The sequence below is a fragment of the Falco rusticolus genome, chromosome 6 (genome assembly GCF_015220075.1).
Source record: "Falco rusticolus isolate bFalRus1 chromosome 6, bFalRus1.pri, whole genome shotgun sequence".
Lineage (NCBI taxonomy): Eukaryota > Metazoa > Chordata > Aves > Falconiformes > Falconidae > Falco > Falco rusticolus.
Genome location: NC_051192.1, coordinates 13,131,419 through 13,157,646, shown reverse-complemented (window position 1 = coordinate 13,157,646; position 26,228 = coordinate 13,131,419). Strand labels below are relative to the sequence as shown.

At 41.9% G+C, this 26,228-nt stretch overlaps 1 protein-coding gene across 2 annotated transcripts in view; it reads right to left on the bottom strand.

Moving 5' to 3' along the window:
• Nucleotides 1-2,769: 2,769 nt before the first annotated feature.
• The window catches only part of PTCHD4 (patched domain containing 4), a 92,738-nt gene continuing 69,279 nt past the window's right edge, over nt 2,770-26,228 (bottom strand). For both annotated transcript variants that reach the window (XM_037392281.1, XM_037392280.1), the window contains exon 3: nt 2,770-4,403. In XM_037392281.1, coding sequence (XP_037248178.1) covers nt 2,770-4,403 — 1,634 coding nt within the window. The remainder of the gene's footprint in view (nt 4,404-26,228) is intronic.

Below are 26,228 nucleotides of genomic sequence, written 5' to 3'. Positions count from 1 at the left end.
TCTGCATTGCCTGTGTTTGTCTCAGCTAATGTTGCTGAGCTTCCTTTATCACCGATGGACAGAAATATGCATTTTTTGAAGGTGTGACTCATTTACTCCTAATGTAACCTGTAAAATGGGTCAGAAGTGTCTGTCCCTCTCCTACGGCCATAAAGGAAGTTCAGATATAAATATCTACATTGTCAATGTCCAAAGGTAGATTAGATGAGTCCTGGCTTTGATGGCTTTTGAAAATGCTACTTTCTTCAATACAAGGCATGACAGAGATCCCTGGGATACATCTGGGCAGTACAAAAGAAGACGAGCAACTTCCTCTGTGACACCTCTTGAAGTGATACCCAAGGGTCACAGTGCTGTAAACAGTCCAGGTTTTGCATGGACAGTGGAGGAGATGTAAAAATAGGTATGGAAAGCCTGACATTCATATCCAACTGTTCTAAAAAGGATGGATATTGCACAATGTATTCAAGATGCAAATCAAGGTCAGTAAGTACTTCCCAACCAGAGACACATCTAAGCCATAACCCCACACTAAAACATCCCCGCTCCGAAATCTTACTAAGCTATTTAGATCTCAGTTTTACAGTTGGCCCTTGCATATCTTGGGTCAAAGCAGTAACCTTGATCTAGCTACACCTGAAGTTTAGATCTGGGTTCAAACTTTGGAAGCTTTGCTTATCTAAAAAGTTCATCTTTACCCAAGACCTGTTGCACACAAAAGGTTCCTTGAACAGTCAACAGCTTTGACCACTCCTAAAACACAGAGGTCATTTTTGGCAAATGGTAATGGCAAAGTACAGAAAGTATAGAGAAGAGGTGAAACTGCATTCCTTGGAAATAGAAGCAGCTAATGAACGTTAGAACTGGCATTCAAATGGCTTTTTGTACTGCAGGTGATTTTTTTCTGACTCCCCCTAACCAGAAACAGTAGGAAGAGGTGAGACATGTCACATAATAAAGAATCGACTTCTTGCAGAGAGCTTTGTAGTAAAACATATGTACACACCCTCATTAGCAAACTCTGCAGGTTTGAGACTGAGTTAACCAGCCACAAATAGACATGTATACACATTTTGGAAGGCAAACAGCTTCCAGACATCTTTTAAAGGTACCCACAAGTAATACAAAGTAGACATAAACACTTCATATAGTGATATCTTTACATAGTGTCCTCATGGATACTATATATTCAGGAAGACATTGCTCATGTAGGTGATGCTATTCCATATTCCAGAGAGTAGAAAGCAAGCCCTTTTAAAATACTGAAAGGAGAGATGGACATGGCAAGCTCCAGTGCAGAACTGGGCCAAGAGCAAACCGAAATGGCTAGACCTGTTTTTAACCCTTCTCTTGGGCTACTAAGCTGTGTAGTTTACAAAGCAGAGACAGCCATTCATAGCTCTTTACAGTACGATTTCTAGTGTCACATTGTAACTGCGAAATTACGGCACTCTCCCATGAAATTTCAATGGCCATAACAAAGCTTTATGTTGCAGATGATCAACACTCAAATATTTAGGAATATTAATAACAAAGACATTTCGCCTTCCCCTCCCCTTCCCACAGGGGACCAATCTGTCTTTTTACAACTAGGGGTTGATTCAGCCCTGTGCAAACCCTAACAAGCTCTTTTTTTTGTGTGTCTGTGGCAAGTATTTGACTGACATTTTGCTTAAAGAAGGGGAAAATCCCACTTCTTGCAGCATATTGCAGGGACCAGCAAACATATCCCTTTGCCTGTTGGACCAAATATATAATGATAACACGGTGCGGGTGCTCCAGAGCTGACTCAGCTGTTACACGATCGCGTTGTGCCTGTGATACGCAATCCATCATTATGTTTAAAGTGCCTGCTTGATTAATATTCAGTATTTAATGTCAACACTGAGAAATCACAATTCAAATGTGTTACACTTCAGGAACTGCAAATACTGCTGCAGCGGTAATGGCCTGGGTTAGTTTCGTGAGATCTGTCAGATCAAGGGGAATTTCATGATTCAGAAATACCGGAATCTATGTATGGTATTAATTACCAGCTGTGACCTGGAGATAAAGGTCGTGTGTCACATTTAAAGAAACTAAATGTTAAATTCCCAAATGGCTATGATTCTTTCTTCTTCTCTATAAACAGTACCTCTATCCCTTAGCAGTGTAGCTTTGCCATCCATATTCACAATAACACTCTAATTGTGGTGTTACAGATATACATGGTATACTAGAACGGGGAAGTACTTTGGCTTAGATTGTTTTAAACATTTACTTCCCACGTGCATAGGTTTCATCTTAACCAACTTGATCAAGAAAATAAGAAAAAAATACCATGGCATTTTTTATCTCTTTTGGTCTCGTTCCCTCTTCTCATTTGATTTTTTTTCCCCATGGACAATTTTATCAAACAAATCTGCCTTTCCCCCTACTGTTTACTTAATGGTAACTCTCTTTGTAACCTTTGCTTCAGTACTACATACAACAGATCAAGCAATACCCATCAGAGCTACAGTTTGAGATTCAGGAACACTTAATGGCCAACAGACTCTTCCCTGGTGGAGAATGAGGATTCAAAGCAAACATTTGAGATTATTTTTACTTTCATTATTTTTGTTAAAAAAAGTTTGCACCTTGATGTGTCATGAATACCCCTTCTTGATCTTCCTTTGCCTTGTCAGACCTGGCCAGCACAAGCAGCTGAGATCTTTGCTCTATTTTCCCTGCATCTCTGTGCAACGCTTTTTTAAAAAGAGAATATACTATTATTTTTTTCTAATCCTTTCAGACTGCTGTAACATGATCAGGATTCTCCTGAATCTCTATGCATTCGATCTCTTCTCGTTCCTTCCTTTTGGCTCGTTTCTTTTTCTTGTGGTGCTTTTTGGAAGGTGGGAAAAAGGTTAGAAAGACGGGCAAAATAACAAAACAGTGCAGAAGTGTGCAACTGCCGGCAAGCAGCAAGCATTTGAACAGTGTGAAGGTCAAGTTTGAAGGCACAAAGAGAAGGGGGACCAACCCAATAAGAAAAGAAGAAACGTTCTGCAAAATGGCTGTCCCATGCTCTTGGAGTGAATTCTTTATACACTGAGTTCGGGTGTGCTCAGTAGCTAGTACAAATGTATAAAGCAGGGGTGCACAGTGATCTATGGCAAAATTCAAAGTGTAGATAAGGCACAGTATAGAAATGCAATCCATGTCTACATTCCATAAGGTCATCAAGCCAAGGACACCCAGTTCTATTGAGGTGACACTGAGAATTAACCAGAAATTTCCCAGAGGATGGATAACCAGGAAAAAGGTCAGTATTAACACCAGCAGGATGCCAAAACCAGAAATCAGGACAGGCATAGTTACTGATAAACCATAGTGGTCCATGAAAACAAAAGTAGGATTGAACACTATGAACTTGATGCTCTGTATAAGAGACAGTGGCCTTAGCTTCTCCAACAATTCTACCGCTTCCCTCTGTGTGTTTTCACTAGTCCTGGCAACCAGGTACAAACGAGAAGCAATTATGTTGTTCTCATCTCCAGCTTTGGAGAAAATGATGTCATTTTTGAAGTGCTGGAATTCTGGCTTTTTTAAAAAGGAGCTCTGGAGGATGCTGATAAAGTCACTTTTGTTGGTTGCACTGATGTTACCCACGCGAAGGTACTGGTAATACTGTTCAATCCAGGACACTGTATTGAACCCCTGGCTTAGTGTTTTTAGGTCTTCTTGCACAGTGCCATTCCAGTACTCCAGAGGTTCGTAAATGTAGAAACCTATCACTGGGCTGTAGTTGCTGAAATACTTTTGCTGTATGAGGGCATAGGAAACGCTTGGAGACTCACTGGCAAGAAGGTTGATAATGTTGGCTCCATCATTAATCTGTAAGCACCCCATAAAGGAGAAAGAGGCATAGATGAGATACAGTATCACCACAAATGGCTTGACATAGATGTTGGTAATCCACTCATTGTAATGCTCTCGGAGGAAATGCTGGATAAAGTGATGCTGGTACGGGTTGGTCTCATGATGAGAAGTATGCTGATGGCCGTCGTTCATCATGGTCTGGAACCACACAGGTTTCCGGTCCAGGTATTCTGCTGAAGGGATTTTACAGCAGAAGATGCTGTGGTAACGGTTCTGCTCCAACTGGCCAGCAAAGACCAGACAGGAGCCAAAGAAGGAGAAGATATAGAAGTAGTTCAACAGGATGGAGACACACATGTTCTGGCAAAAGACTTTTACAGCTTCAATGTTGGTGAAAGGGCTTGCACCCATGCCGAAGGCTATGAAATACAAAGAGCTTGTCATTGTGTAGGAGACCATGACATCTGAGTAGGCATCTGCTACTCTGTCCTTGAATGGCAGATTCTCTCTGGTTCGACGCCATCCTGAAAGAAGTTCAAACACTCCTTTTGTTCCATGACCTGAAATGAGAAAACAAAGTATATACATGTTCATGTATAAAGGGGGTGCCATTGTCCTCCAGGTTTTTCATCCTCCAGCAGTCAAAAAATTTTGTCAGCTAAGTTTTGTTACAATTTTGTCACTAGTTAAACAAACAGATAATTGTGAAGTGTCTGTCTAAAGCTACATATCAGAATTCATATGCAGGTGCTTAAATTAACAGCCTGATACTGTTGAACTCTGTGCTCAGAAATTAAGTGATGAAATACCCTTTAAAAGACACTCATTGATTTTAATGTTCATTGAGTTAGTTCCCAAACAGACTGCATATATAGGACAAAGGAGAACATGAAGTTGAGTTCAAGTCTGGGGTTCATTCTTGAGATTCCTTGTGGCATCCTACTACATCTTTCAAGGTTTTAGGGATTCAGTTTGAAACATTTACAAAAGCAAGTAACATCATCTTCCAGAGAATACAAAATAAAGGCATTATTTGAGAAATTAGTAGATCTGACTAAGAAAGGGACATATTGGTTCTTCATGCTGAACAAAGGAAAGAATACACTGCCATTAAGTACAAATAACCACAATAATTTGTATGATGGTTCTCTACCCACTGAGTGACATTGGAATTCCTCAGTGACAGTAAACAAGTTGCCACACTATATGAAAGCCGGCATGCTGGTGGTAATGATAGAGTCCAGTACTGGCTAAATCATTGGTTCATATTGTCTAGAAAACATATGGGTTGGTTTTTCATTATTCTGTCTCCTGTCTCTTTCTCTCTCTCAGCTAGCCATATCTCCTCCTGGTGAGAAGGAATTCCCTTAGCTCACACGAGAGGACATTCAGAAAAGTCAGATGTGGTCAGTGCTCCATTACAGGTCCTTACTTTACATTCCACCCTGAGAAGTATTTTAGGGGTATGATTTTTAATAAATTAAACCTTCATAGTCTTACTTTCATTTTGCTCATCACAGTCACAGACCAGGAAGTCTACAGCTATTAAACTTTGGGACAGAATTATAAAGTTGAAGCTAATCTTACTAGAAAAGGTGTAATAAGTAAAAGTTATTTATTATGTATACTTATTGATATAAATGTGTCAAATATATATATACACATATTCTTTTATTTCCCATTAGAGTATTTGAAGTTGGGGGGAAATATAAAATCTGACAATATAAAACATGTCCAAAAGAATGTGGCTTCCAAATAAAAAATTTAGTCAAAAATTAAAAATGGTTTTGGTTTGGGTTTGGATGAGAAAGTGGAAATTTCTCTGCACTTTGGATCAAGTCCTGGAAAAACTTCTGGAAAATATAAGGAAACACACTATTGAGCAGAGAAAACAGCAGAAGCGGATTGCAGATGCTCCTGCCTCTGTGTGCCTTTGCTCTCTGCAGCAGGAGAATTACATGCAACAAAGCATGCACGAAGGTAATTTTCTTGTAACAAAACCAGAAATATGACAACAGGATGTTTGCAAATAATCAAGTGTGTAACAGTGAACAAAAATTCTATTGAGTTTGTCTTTTGATTAAAATTATTTGGATTCATACAGCTGCTTATGTTGCCCAAAGCAGACTCCTGACAGCAATTCCGGAGAGGGAAAATTACAGGATAAAGTGTCAATTTCTGTGAATGTTACCTGTTTTACTGCAAATCGGTGTCCCCAGTGAAAAGTAAACATACAATATTATAGAAGTCTTCCAGTTAGCAAAAAACCTGTGTGGAAATGCTGCTCTCCTATGAATCAGCGTCTTGGTTCAGGAGGGACCTTAAATTCCCTAGTAGATTTAGGGTGAGTCTATTCAAGTTCTGAAGGCACAGCTGTCTTGTACACCGACACTTTTGGACATTGAGCAGGAAGAATTGGCTCCTTGGGCTGAATAAAGCTGCAGAATCCAGTGACTTGGATGCAGTTCTATATTATGCTTAATGCAAATGTGTAAAGTACCCTGCAGGGTGTGGACCAGGTTAGCTGGTCATCACTTCCAGTGTCAATGTCCTGGTAGGGCTTAATTGAATGGTATAGGAATCATAGAATAGTTTAGGTTAGAAAAGACCGTTAAGATCATTGAGTCCAACCATTAACCCAGCACTGCCAAGCCCACCACTAAACCATGTCCCTAAGCACCACAGCTACATGTCTTTTAAATACCTCCAGGGTTGGTGACTAAACCACCTTGCTTGACAGCCTGGTCCAGTGCTTGACAACCCTTTCAGTGAAGATGTTTTTGCTAATTTCCAATCTAAACATCCCCTGGTGCAACTTGAAGATGTTTCCTCTTGTCCTGTCACTTGTTATCTGGGAGAAGAGACTAACACCCACCTTGCTACAACATCCTCTCAGGGAGCTGTGGGGAGTGATAAGGTCCCCCTCGAGCCTCCTCTTCCCCAGGTTAAACACCCCCAGTTCCCTCAGCTGCTCCTCATCAGACTTGTGCTCCAGACCCCTCACCAGACCTGCTGCCCATCTCTGGACACACTCCAGCACCTCAGTGAGTGTGTTTCATTCTCTTTTGGGGACAGTTGAGTAAAATGATCTCCCTCAGATGTCTGTACCACTCCCTCCCCATCTACTAATTGATTTTGGATGGTTCTTTTCCAGACATTTTTGAGAAAGGTCTCTAATGTAGAACTTCACAACTTAAAACTTGTTCGAATGCCATATTTCCATAACACCGCTCTTTCCAAGCCAGCTCCTGACCTCATTCTTGCCCCGTCTGTTCCAACTTTAGGCACCCCTCTTCTTTCTCTTGTACTTGCTTTTCCCCCTTCTCTTATGAGGGAGGCTGAGGGGCTGAGTAGCAGCACAGGATTTCTGTTTCTATTGCTGGTGGCATTCCTCCCATCTCCCCATCCCGTCAAGCCTCTTCCATTGAGGACAGAGTGATCATACTGAGCAGAGATGCTGTTTTCCACCTCAGTCTCCTCTCTTCCACTTACTGTCCCACGTACCCTGGTGTGGTCTAAGACAAAGGGAATCCTTGGTCTACGGACCTCACATTGGAAGCACTAATTTAGTGTCTAGCTAGGACTTTGAGAACATCTTTCCTCTCTAACTTTTATCTTCTGCGTTTAACAACATGATGGGAGCCACATTGGGTCCTACTAAGAATTGCTCTACCTCTATCTAGTTGACCTGACAAAGTGCAGGGATAGATTTTCGAGAAGAAGGTGTTGGAGACAGGACACATATAGAGTAATTGTTTTCCATTTCAGCCTCTGAGGTGTTTGCCTTCTAGTCAAAAGGCTTGCCAAAACCAGAGGCTGCATTTGCGACATCATGTTTGCATGCACTGAGGGTCCTTTATTCATCCATTTCTGAATGCACCTCCTGCTACCAGGAGCTTTATAACTTTACTACTTGCTGAATGAAGAAAGGGCTTGCTTTTTTTTTTTTTTTTTTTTTTTTTTTTTGTTTCAGACTCTCAGTTAGTAAAACTTTATGGCTGAACTAATTAAAATGTGAATCTGTTGGCATGAACAGTGTCTTTAATAAAACTTGTTCCGTACATGTGTTCTTTGATCCTGGGATCTCCCATCTGAATAATACCAGTGCTTGTCACCCTGCGGGCACCTCTCCTTGACCACACATCTACAGTTAGGTGCATGTTCCCTTGGTGGCTGTCCAATATGCATGTGCTAATTTGCCATCTGAATGTTGCCAATAAAATAAAGAATAGAAATATAGAATGGCTTGGATTGGAAAGAACCTTAAAGATCATCTGGTTCCAACCCCCCTGCCATGGGCAGGGACACCTTCCACTAGAGCAGGTTGTTCAAAGACCCATCCAGCCTGGCCTTGAACACTGCCAGGGATGGGGCATCCACAGCTGCTCTGGGCAATCTGTGCTGTTGCCTCACCACCCTCACAGCAAAGGATTCTTTCTTAATATCTAATCTAAATCTACCTTCTTTCAGTTTAAAACCATTCCCCCATGTCCTATAGCTGAAGTTCTGCCTTCTACCTCCTCTGGGAGGTACTGATCTGGGATTTTTTCCTCTTTCCAGGTATCAATTTTCACTGAGTTTCTGGGATTGGAGTAGTCTCTGAGATCTTTATTCCTCTTCTAGATGTGACTGAAATGGGTCCATTGTTTCACAGGCTGTTGTTATACAGGCTGCAAACAGGGATGGACTGGTGGGTGGTGTAGGGGTTGGAGGATGTCTCAGGCATAGTAATCATGAGAGGACAGAGTTTTGGATTCTTGGAGCAGTAAGGAGAGGAGCCAGCAGAACCGCTACCTTGGGCTTCTAGAGGGCTGACTTTGGCCTGTTTATCTACTGTTTATCTCATTTGTCTCCCCACCTATAAGGTTATGTTCACAGCTGCATCTTTACCATGTTTTTGTTGCTATTGATTTTAGCATATCACATTCTCAGTGATGAGTACCTGGGTGCGTTTATCTTAGGGTAGGTATGTAATGACTAACAGAAAGGGGTTTTATTGTGAAACATGGTATGCAAAGACTAACCAAGAATATACACTCATGTGTATGCACAAAGATTGTTAATACTGCAAGTTAAAATACTGTAATTCAACTGTAGGCTTTTTTTTTTCCTAATAAAAAAAAAAAAGTAGTATCTTAAGGGAATAAAATACTGATGTTTGTAACTTCTTTGAGGATGAAAATTGACACTGACTTTCTTATGATTACTATTATTATTGTTATACAAACGTAAAATTGCCACTGCTGCCTGCTTTTACAGATAACTTCAGCTCTATCATAGAAATACAGGAATTGGGGAATAGAGTGCAGTAATTTCCTTGCTGCCACAAGAAGAAATATTTGCCTGACTGGTTTTCCCACATCATTACTCATACCAAGTTTTCCAGTCAACGTCTGTTATTCTTCCCAGATAAGAAGGTCTATTCCCCTTTCCCAAATAGGACACAAGTCTATTTTTTTTCTGAACATGTTCTGACATTTCTGATGATTCAGACAGCACAGTCACTCTATAAAATTCTATTCCTTCAGCTTCATCACTGATGTCACTGACAACATTGACAGTGGAGTTAAGTTCACTGTGCAGTGAAGGTTCACAGGGTCTTTGGCTCTGGGTCAAAACTGACAAATTTCTCTTGGTACTAACATGACATGACTGAAGTACAGCAATTTTTTATTTGCCAGACAGGCAATGGCCTATGACTATTTAAGAAAAAAGAGATGACACAAAATTATTATTCCATTACATGTGAGGTTAGGAGAGCAAATAAGGGAGGATGCAGAGAGGGTGGAAATATATAATGCTTTTTCTGCCTCAAATTTCAAAATAGAAGGTTAGTTATGACTAGGTATTTAAAATAAGTTTGAAAAGGATAGGGATAGAAATGAGAAGAGTAAAATAACAGATTAAAGACCACTTGATTCAGGTAAATTTATTCACCTGATATAATATAGAAGAGTCTGGAGAAATGAATCAATTAAAAGCTAAGCAAAGCAATCTGTGAACTACAAGCAGTCACCTCAGAGAATGAATGTAGATGGGATGGTCCAAGAAAAATGGACACAGAAAGCACAGTATCTGTTTTCACAGGCAGTGTTCCCCAGGGCTCAGCACTGGGGCCAGTCTTGTGTAATATCTTTACTGATGATCTGAACAAGGGGATTGAGTGCACCCTCAGTCAGTTTGCAGTCAACACCGAGCTGGACAGGAGTGTATATCTGCTGGAGGGTAGGAAGGCTCTGCAGAGGGATCTGGGCAGGCCGGATCCATGGGCTGAAGCCAACTGTATGAGGTTCAACCAGGGTCAGTGCCAGGTCCTGCCCCTGGGTCACAGCAACCCCAGGCAGCGCTACAGGCTGGGGGCAGGGGGCTGGGAAGGTGCCTGGTGGGAAAGGGCCTGGGGGTGCTGGTCAGCAGCCGGCTGGGCATGAGCCAGCTGTGTGCCCAGGTGGCCCAGGTGGCCATCAGCATCCTGGCTGGTATCCGAAAGAGTGTGGCCATCAGGAGCAGGGCAGTGCCCGTCCCCCTGCGCTGGGCACTGGTGAGGCCGCCCCTGGACCCCTGTGTTCAGCTTTGGGCCCCTCACTGCAGGGGGACGTGGAGGGGCTGGAGCGTGTCCAGAGCCGGGCAGGGGGCTGGGGCAGGGGCTGGGGCACAGGGCTGATGAGGAGCGGCTGAGGGACCTGGGGGGGGTTCAGCCTGGGGAAGAGGAGGCTCAGGGGGGACCTGATTGCTCTCTACACCTACCTGAGAGGGGATTGTAGGCAGGGCGTTGGTCTCTTCTCTAAGTAAGAAGTGATAGCACAAGAGGAAATGTCCTCACGTTTTAACGGTGTAGGTTTAGTTTGGATAATATGAAAAATGTCTTCACTGAAAGGGTTGTCAAGCACTGGACCAGGCTGCCCAGCGAGGTGGTTGGTATTTAAAAGACATGTAGCTGTGGCACTTAGAGACATGGTTTAGTGATGGACTTGGCAGTGCTGACTTAATGGTTGGACTTAATGATCTCAAAAGTCTTTTCCAACCTAAATGATTCTACCTTTAATAAGAAGAGAGAAGACAACCTGCAGAATTCAATGTCCATCAGCTTAGTTCCTATCTCAAAAGATAACAGAATAAGTAATTGCCAATCCATTTACCATCACTGAGAGGATAGGAAGGTGATCATAAAAATCTGATATAGATTGATCAAAAACAAATAATCTCAAGTTGATCTAATTTCTTGCTTTGAAAAGTAAGTAGTTTAATGGGAAGAAGGGGAAGGCAGCAGGCTATCTATCTCAGTAAGGCTTTTAATATCTCTACTGGATTTAGCTAGTTTTTTAATTCTATTGTACTTAGTATTCTGATAAGCAAATTAAGGGAATATTAGCTAGAGGAAAATGTGGGGTGGGGAATATGTATTCAACTGGTTGAATGTGTGCACATAATAGAGTTGTTTCCAGTAAGCTATCAATTTTCATAGGGACATTTTAAGAGAGGTTGCATCAAAGGTTCATCTTTGGATCTGGTTCATTTTGATATTGTCCATTAATGATATGGACACTTGTGGAATTTGTGTGCGAGGCTAAACTGTGGAGTTCAAGCCCTCCGTAGAGCAAGACTTTAAATTTGGAGAAGCAGTCAGAAATCAATCAGATGAAATTTAATGAAGATAAATGCAAGACACTTTGTGTTAGGAAATCAAATTAAAGAAATGCATGATAAGGAATAAGGGGTGAAGGAGAAGTGAGACAAAAGATTGTTTAGAGGATATGGGTAACTTCAAAGGGAGTAAGTAAAAAATATTCTGTTACAACATGTAAAAAGCTGAATTAGCAGAAATAACATAAAAATTTGGAGGCAACAATTTTGCTTACTCTACTGTGATGGAGGCATAAACTGTAGCACTGGTTTTTTTTGAAATTTTTGTAGAATCTTAGAATGATTTGGGTTGGAAGGGACCTTTAAAGACCATATAGTTTCACCCCCCACCCCACCCTGCTGCTGTGGACAGAAACATAAAAAAATATATATTGGAAAACTTAGGGTGAACACCTTGGGGAATTAAAGCAGCAAACAATAGCCTGTTTGTGAAATATGAAAAGCACAAAGAAAAGCTGAGTGAGTTGGCATTTTCCCCCATATAGACTGGAATGCCAATGAGGGCTCAATAACATTCAGCATGAAAAAAGTTATTATGAAAAGGACAGCAATCAATTCTTTCTCATTTCTACTGGGAGGAGGACAAGGAATCATTGGTTTCATTTGCAGAAAAAAACCCATTTAGGTTAGATATCAGAAAAAAACAAAGCTTTCCTCTAAGGTTCCTTAAATATTGGAACACACTGTCTAAGGAGGTCATAAAGTCTTATTTATTGCAAGTCTAAAGGTTATATTAATAAATGTTAATGGAAGTGCTAGGTTAGTCCTGTCTTAGTGCAGTGAGGTGGATCCTATGCAGATTCCTGAGGTCTCTTACTTTTGTACCATCGTACCTAACTTTGACTTAAGATGCTTAAGATTACTTAAGCATGAAAGAAAACCAGTCTGCCTTCTGTTTTGTCTTAACCAAAGCACGCCTGTTCAGCGTTTATCTGTTGTTTCCGCCACATCCTATCAACTTCTTGGGATAGGAATTTGTTCTGCATTTATCACTCACCATAGTGTCCACAGAGACCCTAGGCTGAAGTCGCTAGGTGCTGCTGGAAGGAGGGTCTGGCTACTGCTGGGTTTGTGAACTTTCTAGGAAGGAAGACCAGCATGACTCTGTACTTTTTTGGGTCAAGATATAAAGAGGAGGGTTTGCTGTTCAAACATTCAGTGTGATGTTATCCTTGTTGTCTATGCTATATCTCCAATTAAGAAAAACAACAACTTAGAAGCAAGTGCCATAGCATGACTTTACTCAACATTTCTGCACTAAGAAACCCTATACTAAGAAACCCCGTACTATATTCAGTTTTCACTAACAGCCACATCTGTGATCTTATAACATATAAAGAAGATGCAAGGTCAGCTTTCTTTTAAATCATAATGATGGGCAGTAAGTGTATTTTTACATTGAAATTCTTTGCTGTGAATCTAGTGGAAATAACATTTCCACTATTTTATGTATAAAAACAACCTATAACTCCTTGAGGGGGTAATCACATTTTTGTTCACCTGGGAATAGACAGAGCACATGGAGATTTTTTTTTCTTCTTTAGCACCAGAAAGGCCAATTTATCTCCTGGAAAAACTGTGCTTGTTCTATCTAATCAATGCCCCATGATAACAGGGGCCGCAGCCATTAGTAGCGTATTGACATGACCTATTCTCTGTCTGATTAAATGTTTTAACACACTACAGTTTATTTAGGTGAAACTTAACAGCCCGCAGTATTCAGAAAGTGAGGCTGTGATCTAATATTCTCTTCTGGCCTTAAAATTTATGAAACTGAACTTATTAAGGTTTATTGATTTGAAAATACACCCTGTTTTAGATAGGCTTACACAATCACTTTTTGACAGAGGAGGAACTTTGCATCTCACCAACAGTGCCATGTAGGATGCATTTGTTCTGCTTAATCACTACTATTAGTATCCCCGCTTACATTTAGAAAAATGAAGCATAGAGATTAAGCAAATTAATCACTGTCGTCAAGGACCATCCACATCTCAGAAGAGAAGCAGCAATAGAATGATTAAACTACTTCTTCATGAAGAGTTAGTAAATCCTTGGTGTCCTTGATGCAGAAGGCAAAGAGGATTTGAAGAGTGGTGATACCTTGGGCAGCATTAGGATATACAAGGAAATGTGTACCTTAGTTCCGTAAAGGTAAATCCCAGCAAAGTGTGTCTGGGTAAGAAGTTGACCTTGACTACAAGGCTGAGTACAGCTTCCCACCTTGGTTCAGGATGAAGGGAAGATAGAATATATTTTTTAAAACTAACTTAAATTATAGATAGGAAAAGAATGGTTTTAATTTTATATTCTCTAGGTACCTGCAAAATGACTGTAATTAAATGGTTTGCATACTTGGATCATTGACCATTTCTTCTTTATTTAGTTTTCCCTGAGCTGGTGTGCTGTTTTAGTGGTAACTAGGGTAACTGAAGGCATCTGATGAGGCAGATGAGGGACTAAATCACTCTCACAGTGGTCAGTGGTTTACTTTTTCTCCTGAACCTCAGTGCAAGTGAAGTAGGACCTCATCCTACTAGTAAGATTCCTGGGATGGTTCAGGATTTGGGGATAGAGGGTCTAACTGTGGAAGCTGTGCACTCTTGACTAGCTTTGTCCAAAGGGAGGAGTTTCCTTGAGCCATAGGGATTATCAGTGATATTACAGTATTTACATCTTCTGAATGTCACAGAGCTTACAGCAAGGAATATGTAAAGTCCAGCCAAAATCTGCTGATGAATCTCCTGCAGAAATTTTGTTTTCATTAAACACATGATTCTTTATCTCATTTGATACACAGCATTTTGTGACATTAAAAAGCATCTAAGCAGAAAAATTAAATCATTTCTAGGTACATTCTGCTTGTGATGCCACAGCATACACATTTTTTTCGTGAAACAGATTTATGCAGACATGCTGACAGAGGGGTTTACACCCTGCTGTGATGTTTCACCTTGAAAAGTATGTGGGTTATTTTAAGTAACAGATCACTATCATAATCAATTGGCTAATTTACAGAGCTGGGTTTTGTAGCAGGAGTGTTTAACCAAGTGCAATGAAACCTCAGCCAGGTGAACCACATGCTTTTAGTGACAAGGACCTTAGGGAAATCTCCAGTGCTACACAAGGGATTTTGATATTGCTAGATTTTAGCCCTTTGGACAAGCACAGCAAATACACTTAAAGCTATCACAAGTACCATAAACTAAGTCAGTGATGCTTAATAGATATTTTAATTTCATTAAAAATATTTCTGCCAGCCTATGGCCACTTTGCAGGCCTGAACACATTAGTGACCTTCAGCCCTCAAGTTTTGGTGTATCCCCATTACAATGTGAACCCCGTTAAAAAAGTAGTGCATCATGAGGCATTTCTGTTAAACACACAGACTATGGCCGTTGCCTTCATGTGTGCTCCAAATGGTTGCATTTATTTCTGCTTGCATAAACACTTTGAAAGCCTTTTAAATAATTCTGGGAATTACTGATGAGACCAAAACATAAAAATGTTAGTCTCCGCATGGGTGTTTTGGTGGAGCCTGGCAGACAGCAACCCTGTCAGCGTCTGAGGCTGAAAAGCAGTGAGGAAAGAGGCAAACATTTGATTCTGTCTGGTGTTTGCTGTATAATGGCAATTCAGAAGAGCTCAGAATCAGCCTAACACTGCTCCCATAAAATATTGCCAATTTTTCAACCACAGCCAGCTGACCTCCCTGAAGTCACTACAGCAGGAGACATTGACTACTTTAGCCTAAGGTAACCTATCTGCATGACTCTCCCAAAGAAACACCCTTCTCTCCACCTAGAAAGAGGTGGATTCTAGATGCTAGAAAGGGACTGAGACTTTTAGCCAAGGAACCTGACTTTTTGACTGCTAAAATTACATGAGATTAATCCCATCTTCTGTCTGCATCATGTTTTCTTAAATCTTTCTGTTGCAGAAAGAAGTGTATATAGAAACATAAGCCTGCAGAAGAAGAAAATGGTGTAACGATGTAGCAGTCATAGCAGAGTCCCTCTGTTAATTTTCCTTCCAAGATTCTAAGGAACGTCAATCTGTAAATTACATTAATGCCAGTCTCTTGGAAATATCAATGAAAAGCGACAGTTCACTTGCTCTGTTGGTCTCCTTTCTTTTATGTACTCTCTTCAGTTAACCAGCTCCACTGTCCTTGACAGCTCCCTCACTCTACATTTTCCCGTTCACCTCAAAATAAATGTTGTCCCAAACAACATACAGCAGCCCAGACATGAACATGAGCAAGCAATTATGGGAACCAGGCTAAATTGCATGGTCATCATTTACTTACATGACACATCCCTTCAGCACATCCTCACTCTTTCATCAGTTTCTGTTTCTCATTTTGCAGACTCTCCAAGGCAAACAGTTACCCCTGTTTGCACAGAGACCAGCATAATGACACCTTGATCTTGATTTGAATTAAGAATAATTAATTCTAGCATGAATTTGGCATGTCTGATTTTGAATCTTATCCAGTTTGATATTGACATGGACTTTCTAGAGCTTCACTTATAGCACCCCTGGGTAGAAGCCCAGGTGAGCACTGGAGATGAGCCAAAGACCTGCTAGTCTAGACACAAACATATTTCTAACCGAACCGTAGTGACACCGCTTTGTATTCAAGGTTTGTTTGCTAGAGTTCATTTTAAGGTCAAATCTTGCAATGTTCATGCCTAGAAGCTCCTCTTCTTCTTGTTAGAAGGAACTGAAATATTAAATAGCAGTTCCCCCCCCCCCCCCCGCCCGCAATGCATTGAAACAGAGCTGAACATGGAGAATGCTTCAACGGATGTGATTACTCATCAGGCTGCACACCTCATTATGTGAGATTTATGTTTGAGCTAACATATACTGCTTGCAAATTGTATATAATGTTGGAATCCTGCTTAGTTTTCTGCTGTGCTTAGCAATGAATTAAAATGCTTTTTGCTGTTTCTCATCTAAGCGTTTTAATGAACATTGTAAACAAGGATTGCACATATGGAAATTGCTATTCATTGATAGGAGTTTAAGTGACATATAGAAGACGAGAATGAATTTAAATCAAGCTATTAATGAATGTATTATGTAATCATTTATGCTAAAAGCATAGGATGGATTTGTGACACTGATCAGAACACTTTGTTTATCACCTGGATTTGATAATCCAGTAACATCTGAAAGAAAATCAGATGAATAAGGGACTAGTGAGTCTCAAGAAAGGAAAATGCTTTGATCAAATGTGGATCCTGGCATCCAGAAAAAATAATCTATACTTGAATCATTACAGAAACGGTAAGTTTGGTCATTTGCTACTTTCTGGCAGAGGATAAATAGTTGGAGAAGCAACTAAAAGGTGTGAAAGAATACACGTCTGAAAAATTACTGGTGCATTTGTAAGCTGGAGCAAAATAAAAGAGTGCATGAGCATTTGAAGAAAATGGGACAAGTTTCTGGAGTTACCCATGAGGGAAGTGTACAACATTTTCAGTAGTGGGACACACTTTTACCTCTCAGTGACAAGATGCATTTGTCTGCCCAGTCTGAAGTTTCATCTGCAGGATGCGAGAGTGTAACAAGCAATATGCAGGAAAAAGTTCCCCCTTCCCATTCCTCAGTGAAGTCAGTCATCTGACCAGCCAACATCCCCTTGCTTGAACAGCTGGAAACTCTCCTGGACAAAGCTTTGTGGGGATTTATCTCCCTTTGAAAGGGATATAGTCTCTCTGATAGCGGCTATTTCTCATACACCCCCAAATGCTAATGGGGCACGATCCTTTCACACTGGTTGAAGATCTGGTCCTGTGGTTACCTCGGTTTGTCGGGTTTGTAATACATTAAAGAGCACGAGTACTGCATCTTGGCTGAAGTAGTTCATTTTCCATTGCTACCCCAGGGCCAGGTTGTAGCTGACAAAAGCAGGGCTAACTTCTATCTCAGCAATTATGCAGGTCAAATCCATTCTTTCTCTGATAATTTCTATCTGGAAATTACTCCAACCAGTGCCACCGTGGTGCAGAGCATAGCATGCTTGCTTTTCACTTGGCCACTAGGGGTTTCCATCTAACCTACTTGATGTAAAAACACCCCTTTTCTGCAGCGAGGAGATAGCTCCAGACCAAAGGGAATGAACCTATCTGCTGGCAGGGTGATATTTTTAACAGTCTTGTTAGTGCAGGATTTGCTGACACTTGTTTACTTCTGAAAAGGGATGGGGAAGCAGAGCAGGAGACAACGTTAGCCTTTCGCTTCTGTTTGCTGGGAGTGCAGGAAATACGAGGGACTGACTCAGCAATTTGAAAAATAGGTATTGAATCTTCCTTTCCCATCCCCAAAAGCCCAGGTTCTGCATTGCATAAGAAGGTGGAGGAAGGCTGCTCTGCTGCCCTTGCCAAGCCCCGGACGGCGCTCGGGCAGGAGGCGTTCAGTGCACTGCAGTGCTGGGCTGCCCGCGCCCCGCTGCAGCACCACGGCGCTGCCTCAGCTCATCCCACCGGTGGGACCGCTCAGGTGGGGCTGCATCCTCCCGTCTGGCTGCAAGGCCCAGGCAGCTGCCAAGCAGCTGATGCAGCGCTGTGGCTGCTGCCCTATGCTGCAATCCACAAGCTGTGGCTGCTCACACAGTACCGCCCTGGGGGAGCAACAGCCCTCTCCCATATTCCCAGCTTGTCCCCGTGAATTTATCCTGGGGATCACAGGTTGAAGATCCAGGGTGAGTAGGTTACATACATACCATTTATCAAACAGCAGTGCCAGGGAATGCTGTGGATGCAGGAAATCATTCACCCAAGATGCCAAATGGTTATAATGGTCTCTGCATGGGCAAAAGCCTGTCCTTGGACCAAAGTTTCATCTCATTAGACAAAGAGTGAAAAACAAAATGAACCAGAGAGAAGAAAGGACTTCTCCAAAAGACTGGAATAAAAGCCTGCTCCTTACGTTTCATTATGCAGCTCTACTGAAAAATTACAACTGCAACATATTGATGCTATGCTTGCTGCTCCACGACCCTCAGCTAGGCTCATCAAAATTGTTCAAAAACCTGTGACACTAATACGGACCATTCAGGCAGTTAGGAGGACTTGCATATGTTCGTGGAGGAAAGCTGCATGGAAAGGGTCATTAAAGTCACAGACAACACATTTGGAGGTGGAAGCCAGTGAGCCAAGAAGCAGCTAGAGCCTGGGGGAGTGTTTGGGAAAGCATGACTTTACACATGACCTGTTGAAATCCTCATTTTTAAAGCACTTGCCATTGGCTACAATCAGAGATAGGATGCTCAGCTAGATAAACCCTTTAGCCTGAATCAGTCTGAATGCTTTTATGTCCCTATGTATTCATGGGGCTGATCGCATTGAAGTCCATATGCAAGTGGAGAATGAATTAAAGCTGTGCAACTCTTCCAGCTCTTAATTCTGGCATTTAAGTTTTTGACTTTACTAATTTAATCTTATAGTAACACCATTTACAAACCTGTCTTTGCGTTGATACAAAACTTGCCTCATTCACTGCATGGTCTCAGATCCTATTTACCTTCACCATTTGTACACAGCACTGATTACAAATTGATTATTTTGCCATGGGTTGACACAGCAGCGCATGCGTTAGTCCCCACAGGCACTACATGCATTAATGAATATCATGACCTCTGTGAGATTGTTATGGGTATTACACAAATTTTATGGCAGAGAAATTGAGGCAAAAAGAAAACTAATTTTAAAATATCACCAAGATTCAGCAATGAGAGCTCAGCATTGACCAGGCCTTGCTGTTCTCATGTAACACAGGAATTGTATGGCAATTTGTATGCTTAAAGCCTGATATCAACCAATATATGCATATATCACACTTTGGGGATTCATACCTTGGGTGTTAGGCCAAGACACAGAAGAAGCAAGCAATGCAAACTAATAGGCGCCTGCTAAAATATGTTGCTTTCCAAATTTTGAAGATAGCACATCTTTTTCTGCAAGTCCTAGACTGCTTTCCTTGCTGCTTTTCAACCTTTTCAGGAGACAGGGCTACCACAACAACTGCCTCCTTCCTTGTGTGGCTCTGATCCCCCTGGATCACTGGCCAGAGGACCCCGTGAAGAGATTGAATTTGAGCAACAACATCTTTCCCAGTTTTGTGGTGCATGGCCTCATCTTCAAGCTGCTTCTCATAAAACCTGATGAAACGGTTGTAAATAAAGCCCAAGATGAATTTTCTTTTCATGGCAAAACTCCCACAGACATCTGATATGCCCAGTGTTGGCATGAGAAATATGAGTGGGCTGGCTTGTGCAGGACTTAAAAAAAGCCTTTCCCTGTTAGCAGCACTTAGCAGCTCATTAATGTATCTGAAACCTGACCTTTAGCAGCCTGTCCCAGAGGGGTATAATTAAGCTTTTCACTCAATTATTATGCTGGCTAAACTCACCATAGTCTCAAAAAAAAAAAAAAAAAAAATGAGAAACCTTTCTGGTTTGGGGGGGGTGGTATCCTTTTTGCTAAGGATACCAGAAGCGGTGAGCCAGCTGGCTGGCCACCCTTTTCCCATTATTATTTTGAATATCTGTAATTTCAGATGTGAATAGTTTTGAACATGAAATTAGTCTGAATGTGTACTTTCCTAATACCTCCAGGACAGCTGGATAGGCAGTGCTTTCTCTACAGAGGGATGACAGATGACAGAGGTCATTGGAGATTCTTAATCTGCATCCATTCTAATGAATTAAATATTTCTAGTATTAATTTTCTGTCATGGAGGGCAGCTGATGCAATGTAAGTATCACTATGCTATTTTACTCCTTTAGCCTCCGAAATAGAATGCCTACCTCGAAACCCTAATTTGCCCCTGGGAATTATTTGGGAAAGCGCCATGGACAGGGCAAAAGCATGTCAGGGAGCATGCAGACAATTTAATACCATATAGACAGTCAGAGCCCTGGCCTGGTTCTGTTTTCTAGCAAAGGCTTTAGCCAAAGGGTGATGATGCTCTACCACCACTCACGCACAAGGATCGTATGAAAGCTCAATTTTCTAGTTCTGTTGAGGCACCTAACTTTCATGTTTGTATCTATAAACATGGGTGGGGGCAGTCTTTATCGCTTTTTGGACATGGAAGAAAGCACAACATGCTAATTCAGTTTATAATATTTTTATAGGGATGGCTACATCAATTGAAGGTACCTTATAGCTCTACTGGGAGGGAGAGGGGCTTGCCTTACTTTATAGGATAACTGACACAATAGTATATCACTAGTGCCGGCTTTAGGACCTTCAAACCCTTGGCTGTTCTGAGCCCGTCACCCCCACTCAACTTTACTGTGTGTATTCGTTATTTCGCTGACCATTAAAATAGCAGTTTTTCATGGTAATAAGAACTCAGGAGATGATCTCTCCCTCTTTTTTCATGTGATGTGCTGATTCAGCTAACCTTCTTCTCTAAAAAGTCTGACGAACAGGAGATTACCCCTTATAAGAAGCCCAGTGCTGTGAAAGAAAAAGGGAGAACGAGGAAGCTGCTGCATCAAGCTTCTTCAGCCCTTCTGGTTTTAGTGCTTTTGATACACTGTAAAACGCTGTGTTGTCAGTCATTGCAATGGGAGTAAGGCAGAGATAACCTGAACCCAGGCTACAGGCCACACTGAATTGCTTGATAGATTTAACTGAGAGGTGTAAAAAATCTGAAAAGCAGCAGCCTGTTAATCTCTTATCAAAAGAGTGTTTTGCCTGCTAAACTCAGAAGAAAGAAAATTATAATCTACACCAGAAGCAAGGTGATGATGGTTCTTAGTGAATCACTTATCTCACGGTATGCTTCTTTTTATTACTTTTCTGTCAGCAAAGCGTTGTGAGTAGCATTTCACGATGTGCTCTCAGTACATTGAATTTACTCAGAAAGGCAAATAACAGTAAATATAAAATGTACAAACTACATGTATAAATCACTGCAATTTAAATGTGGGACAGGATGCAAAGTTATGTTTTGTTTTAGAAAGATATTTTAAAATTGCTTGCCTCCTACAGGAACCTATATATCAGTTTATTTTAGATTATTGCGCCTGAGAATGTTGACCATTCATCCAAACAACGACATCGCAAATTGCTGTTTCCCTTCAGTTTTAAAGAACTAAAAGTGATTTTATATATTGTCATGAGTTATCATTACAAGGCTGAGCCAGAAATTTTTAGTTTCAGCCTATATCTCTCAAGCTGATAAATGATTGCTATAATAGTGTTTGCATTCATAAGGCTCCAGCTGCATTGTACAAACTTAAAAGATTGCTAAATACAAATGAGAGCACTAGGGAAAAAGTTAAAAATGTAACAGCAAGGAGTATTAAAATTCATTTTCTTACAATAACATTATCTGGGGTTAGTAAAATGTACCCTGTGTCTTCCAAAGTGTATTTTTCAAGAGAGGGAGTAAGTAACCAAGTGTGTACCCATAAAAAAATTACTACATAATCTGCATTTTGAAACCTCTTTTGAGATATAAACTTATTTTTACATATGTCATATTAATATTCAATATATTTTCCTGTTAAATGGGTAGGTGAAAGCTTCATGTAGCTGTGCTCTCACTATACACAGAGTTCTGCTGTGTTAGCACCAGGTTACTGCAGCCCTGTTTTGTTTTCTCAGGACTTGCAGCAGCACCCAGGATTCCTCTTAACAGCTCCAGTTTCTGGTGTCCCAGGACTGCGTAAGAATCCTGACCCTCAGCTGCGCAAAATGAAGTTTTCTACACTCTTAGTTTGCAAAGAAAGCCCCCCAGTTCTGAAACCAGACTACCAGGAGAGCAGAAAAGAGCCACAAATATTACTTTCTCTTTCTCCCTTCTCTTTCCCTTTGCCACTCGCTGAAATTTAAAGTCAATTTCATAGTGAATTCTGCTGCAAAACTTTTACCTTATTGAACATTTTTCTGGGTAGTTAACTGTTTTGTAAGTGCTTCTCATGCTTCTAGATAAATTGCAGTAATTATCTTCTTTCTAATTAGCGACTCTACTGTCTTAAAAGTTGTCTACGGAATGTAAGAGGTCTCCTTCTTTTAATGTTGTTGTTTGGTTGGGTTTTTTTCTTCCCCGAATGATGGTTAAGCAGTGAACCAAACAGCTTCATCTCAGCTGCTACAATTTTGGCTGGTAATGCCTCACCGAACCCATATAAAAAGTTTATTAGTTTTATAGGGTACTGTTCTCAATGATGGGGATTCACCTCACTGAGTAGAGGCTACAGGTTTCCCCAGTGCCTCCTTCCTGGGCAAGCAGGAAAGGAGCTTTTCTCTTGCTTCCTCTGTTCCCAAACACCTGCTGACTGGCCAGCGTGCCCATACCTGCCAGCCACAGTGCTCTTCTCTAAGCCAACCACATTTGCCATGGGTCACTCACCATTCCACAGGAAAACAGGGGAAGGAGGTCTGTGGACTAAAGACAGGATTTGGAACAAGATGTTTGGGAGAGATTCTGGGAACGAACAATTTAAAAAGGTCATATTCAACCTGGTGGAGACAACACATGGCTGATTTTGCTGCTGCGGCTGTTTCTGCCATTGGCAGCGTCATAGGAAAACAGTTACTGCTGGAGGTGACCTTGCTCTGGAAGAGCTGTTGTCAGCTCTAGCCTGTGTCACCAGCACAGGTTGTGGTGGTTATAGGTCAGCCCCCTGACAATGAAGTGTCAGGGTTGGCTTGCTTTCCTCCCCTAGGCTCCTCATTTCTGCTCCCTCTTTTCTCTTTGGAAAGAGTCCTGCCCTTAGAGGAGAAATGGAGAGTGCATTAAATCATGACGTTTCTGGAAAAATGTATTTATGAGAAACAAGAATGTGTCTGAAGCTGATGGTACAAAGAAAATTTTAAGGGATAAGGGAAAGAGCTCGGGGTGTTCTAGTGTCAGGGTCTAAGGAACTCAGGAAGACTTTGGAGTACTATGGGAAAAGGTAGAGAAGAGAAAGTATTTGGGGAGGGTTAGGAGGATTGTGGAAAGGTGTGAAGCTGACCCAGAAGTGCAGGGGGCACAGTCACAGTTATCTGTGTGTGCAGTGATGTGAAGCTGTTCTTCTGTGCTTCATACTGGGACGTCCCAGCGCAGTAGTCATCAGCTCTTCTTCCTGCAAACTGCTCCATAGCAGAACATGTTTCCAAATGGGAGTGTTTCTGACCTGATCTTTTCAGACTTCCCGTTATTTGCAGTCCAGCTTACTTCAGTCCTCCAAGCTGCTTCCATAGGTAGTACAATCCACAGTGAATAGAGAACTCAATATGACTATGCCTGTGCTGGTGAAGAAATGAAATCAGGGATCATTCCCTGGTCTGGAGGCCAGCTGCACAAACAGGTCAATCTTAACACTAAATCTCTCTTTTCAGACTGAATGGCTGTCTCTAAATAGTTCCCAACTCTCAATCAATGTCTGATAATTGGTTAGGAATATGGGAGTTGTCCCTGACCAAAAGCATGCCAAGGACTCTGCAACTGTACAAAGGATCAGCTGTCCTGCCCTGCCTGCCCTCTGGCACTGTGATTTTGCTAGTATAGATGCAGCTTGAAGGTCATCCCAAGGATATATATTCCATGTAAACACTCCGAGCAGATCTCTTTCAGCTGATCTCTCTTTCCTGTGTAACTTTCGGTGTTTGTCTGAGGTGTCTAATCATTCCAAGCTCCCTCATTCCCAGAGGAATCATAGAATAGTTCGGGTTGGAAGGGACCTTTAAAGGCCATCTAGTCCAACCCCCCTGCCATGGGCAGGGTCTTCTTCAACCAGATCAGGTTGCTTAGAACTCCATCCAACCTGACCTTGAACATTTCCAGGGATGGGCATCTACCATCTCTGTGGGCTACTTGTTCCAGTGTTTCACCACCCTCATCATAAAAAATTTCTTCCTTATACCTACCCTAAATCTACCCTTTTTTAGTTTAAAACCATTACCCCTTGTCCTATCACAACACAACCTTGCTAAAAATTTTGTCCCCATCTTTCTTATAAGCCAGCCCCTATTGCAGGCTGCTATAAAGTCTCCCCAGAGCCTTCTCTCCTCCCGGCTGAACAACCCCAACTCTCTCAACCTTTCCTCATAGGAGAGGTGCTCCAACTGTCTGGTTGTTGTTATGGCCCTCTTCTGGATTCGCTCCAACAAGTCCGTGTCTTTTGTGCACTGAGGGGCCCAGAGTTGGATGCAGCACTGCAGGGTGGGGGTGTGTGTGTGTGTCTCACCAGAGCAGAGCAGAGGGAAGGATCACCCCCCCCTTGACCTGTTGGCCATGCTGTTTTTGACATAGCCCAGGATACTACTGGCTTCCTGGGCTGTGAGTGCACATTGCCAGGCCACATGCAGCTCCTCATCTACCAGTATCCCCACATCCTTCCGGGCAGGGCTGCTCTCAATCCCTTTATCCCCAGTGTGTATTGATACCAGGTGTTGCCCTAACACAGGTGCAGGACCCTGCGCTTGTTAAACCTCATGAGGTTCACATGGGCCTCAGTTCTCACTGTGCCACTTTTCCAGCAGCATAAGAGCCTGTGAGAACAATACCTCCTGTAGCTGGAGTAAGAAGGCTTTGTCAGCAGATTCCCCTTGATCAGGCAGCATGTAGTAAACACCAGCCACAAGGTTCCCTTTGTTGCCTCGCTCTCTAATTCTTACCCATAAGCTTTCAAACTGCTCATGGTTATTCTTCAGAGACAACCCTTCACAATCTATCAATTTCTTGATGTACAAGGCAACCCCTTCGATCCTCCTTCCTCACCTGTCCCTTCTGAACAGCCTGCAGTCATCAATAGCCACACTCCAGTCATGGAATTCATCTCATCAAATTTCAGTAGTAGCTTTCTAGCAACGTGGTGGCTTCCAACTCCTCCTGTTTGTGGCCCATGCTGTGTGCATTGGGACGCATTTCAGCTGGGCTGTCGACTATGTCACCTCCTTGGAGCAACACGCCTTAATTCCTTTGAGGTATTTCACCAGTGTTTCCCAGTAGGTTCCTGTTACCTCAGGAGCCCCTGACTCATCTCTGTAAGGCTTCAGGTGTACCCAGTATGACTCAGAGCAACAAGCTGTAGGTCCTTGTTAGGACCCCATCCCTCTAACCTTGGCATATCATCCCACAGCTTGTCACAGGCAGGCCTAATATTATCCCCCTCTCCTTTCAAGTCTAGGACAACTTAGCTTGTCTGTCTGGAGATTTACAGGCATCTGTCTCCTTCCATTGACTTTGAGGGAGCTCAAGAAGACAGAGCTTCAGATGTAGACAATTCAGTTATGTCAGGTGGGATGAGTCCAGGTGTGTGTAAAGACCAAGATTATCTCTTAGGAGCTGGCTCATTTGGTGAGGCAGAGATTTGTACCGAAGCCAGGAAGGTGGCTGGCAAGGATGGACTTCCACACCATGAAGTGATCAGACAGGTTGTCACATTTTGGCTGTTATGTATTGAGGTTGTTTCCATGGAGTGTTCTGAGACCTTGTAAAAATACGGGCTGATATGAACAGAAAGTTGTTGTGGACTTGACTTATTACTGTGAGGAGTTCTGCCTTCTCCCTGCCAACAATAACTAGAAGAGATGCCCTTGCATAGTCAAGAGAGTAATATCTGATTAGCAGGGAATAAAACCATGGCATCAGCAGATCATACAAATGTTATGGTTGTAAACTGCCAAGAAGCCTGTCATCAATTAATTTTCTCACAAACCATTCTACAGAAAATTCTTTGCCTTTGGCACTAGCAGAGTGATGGCAGGTTTTATTACTTCTGGAACAGC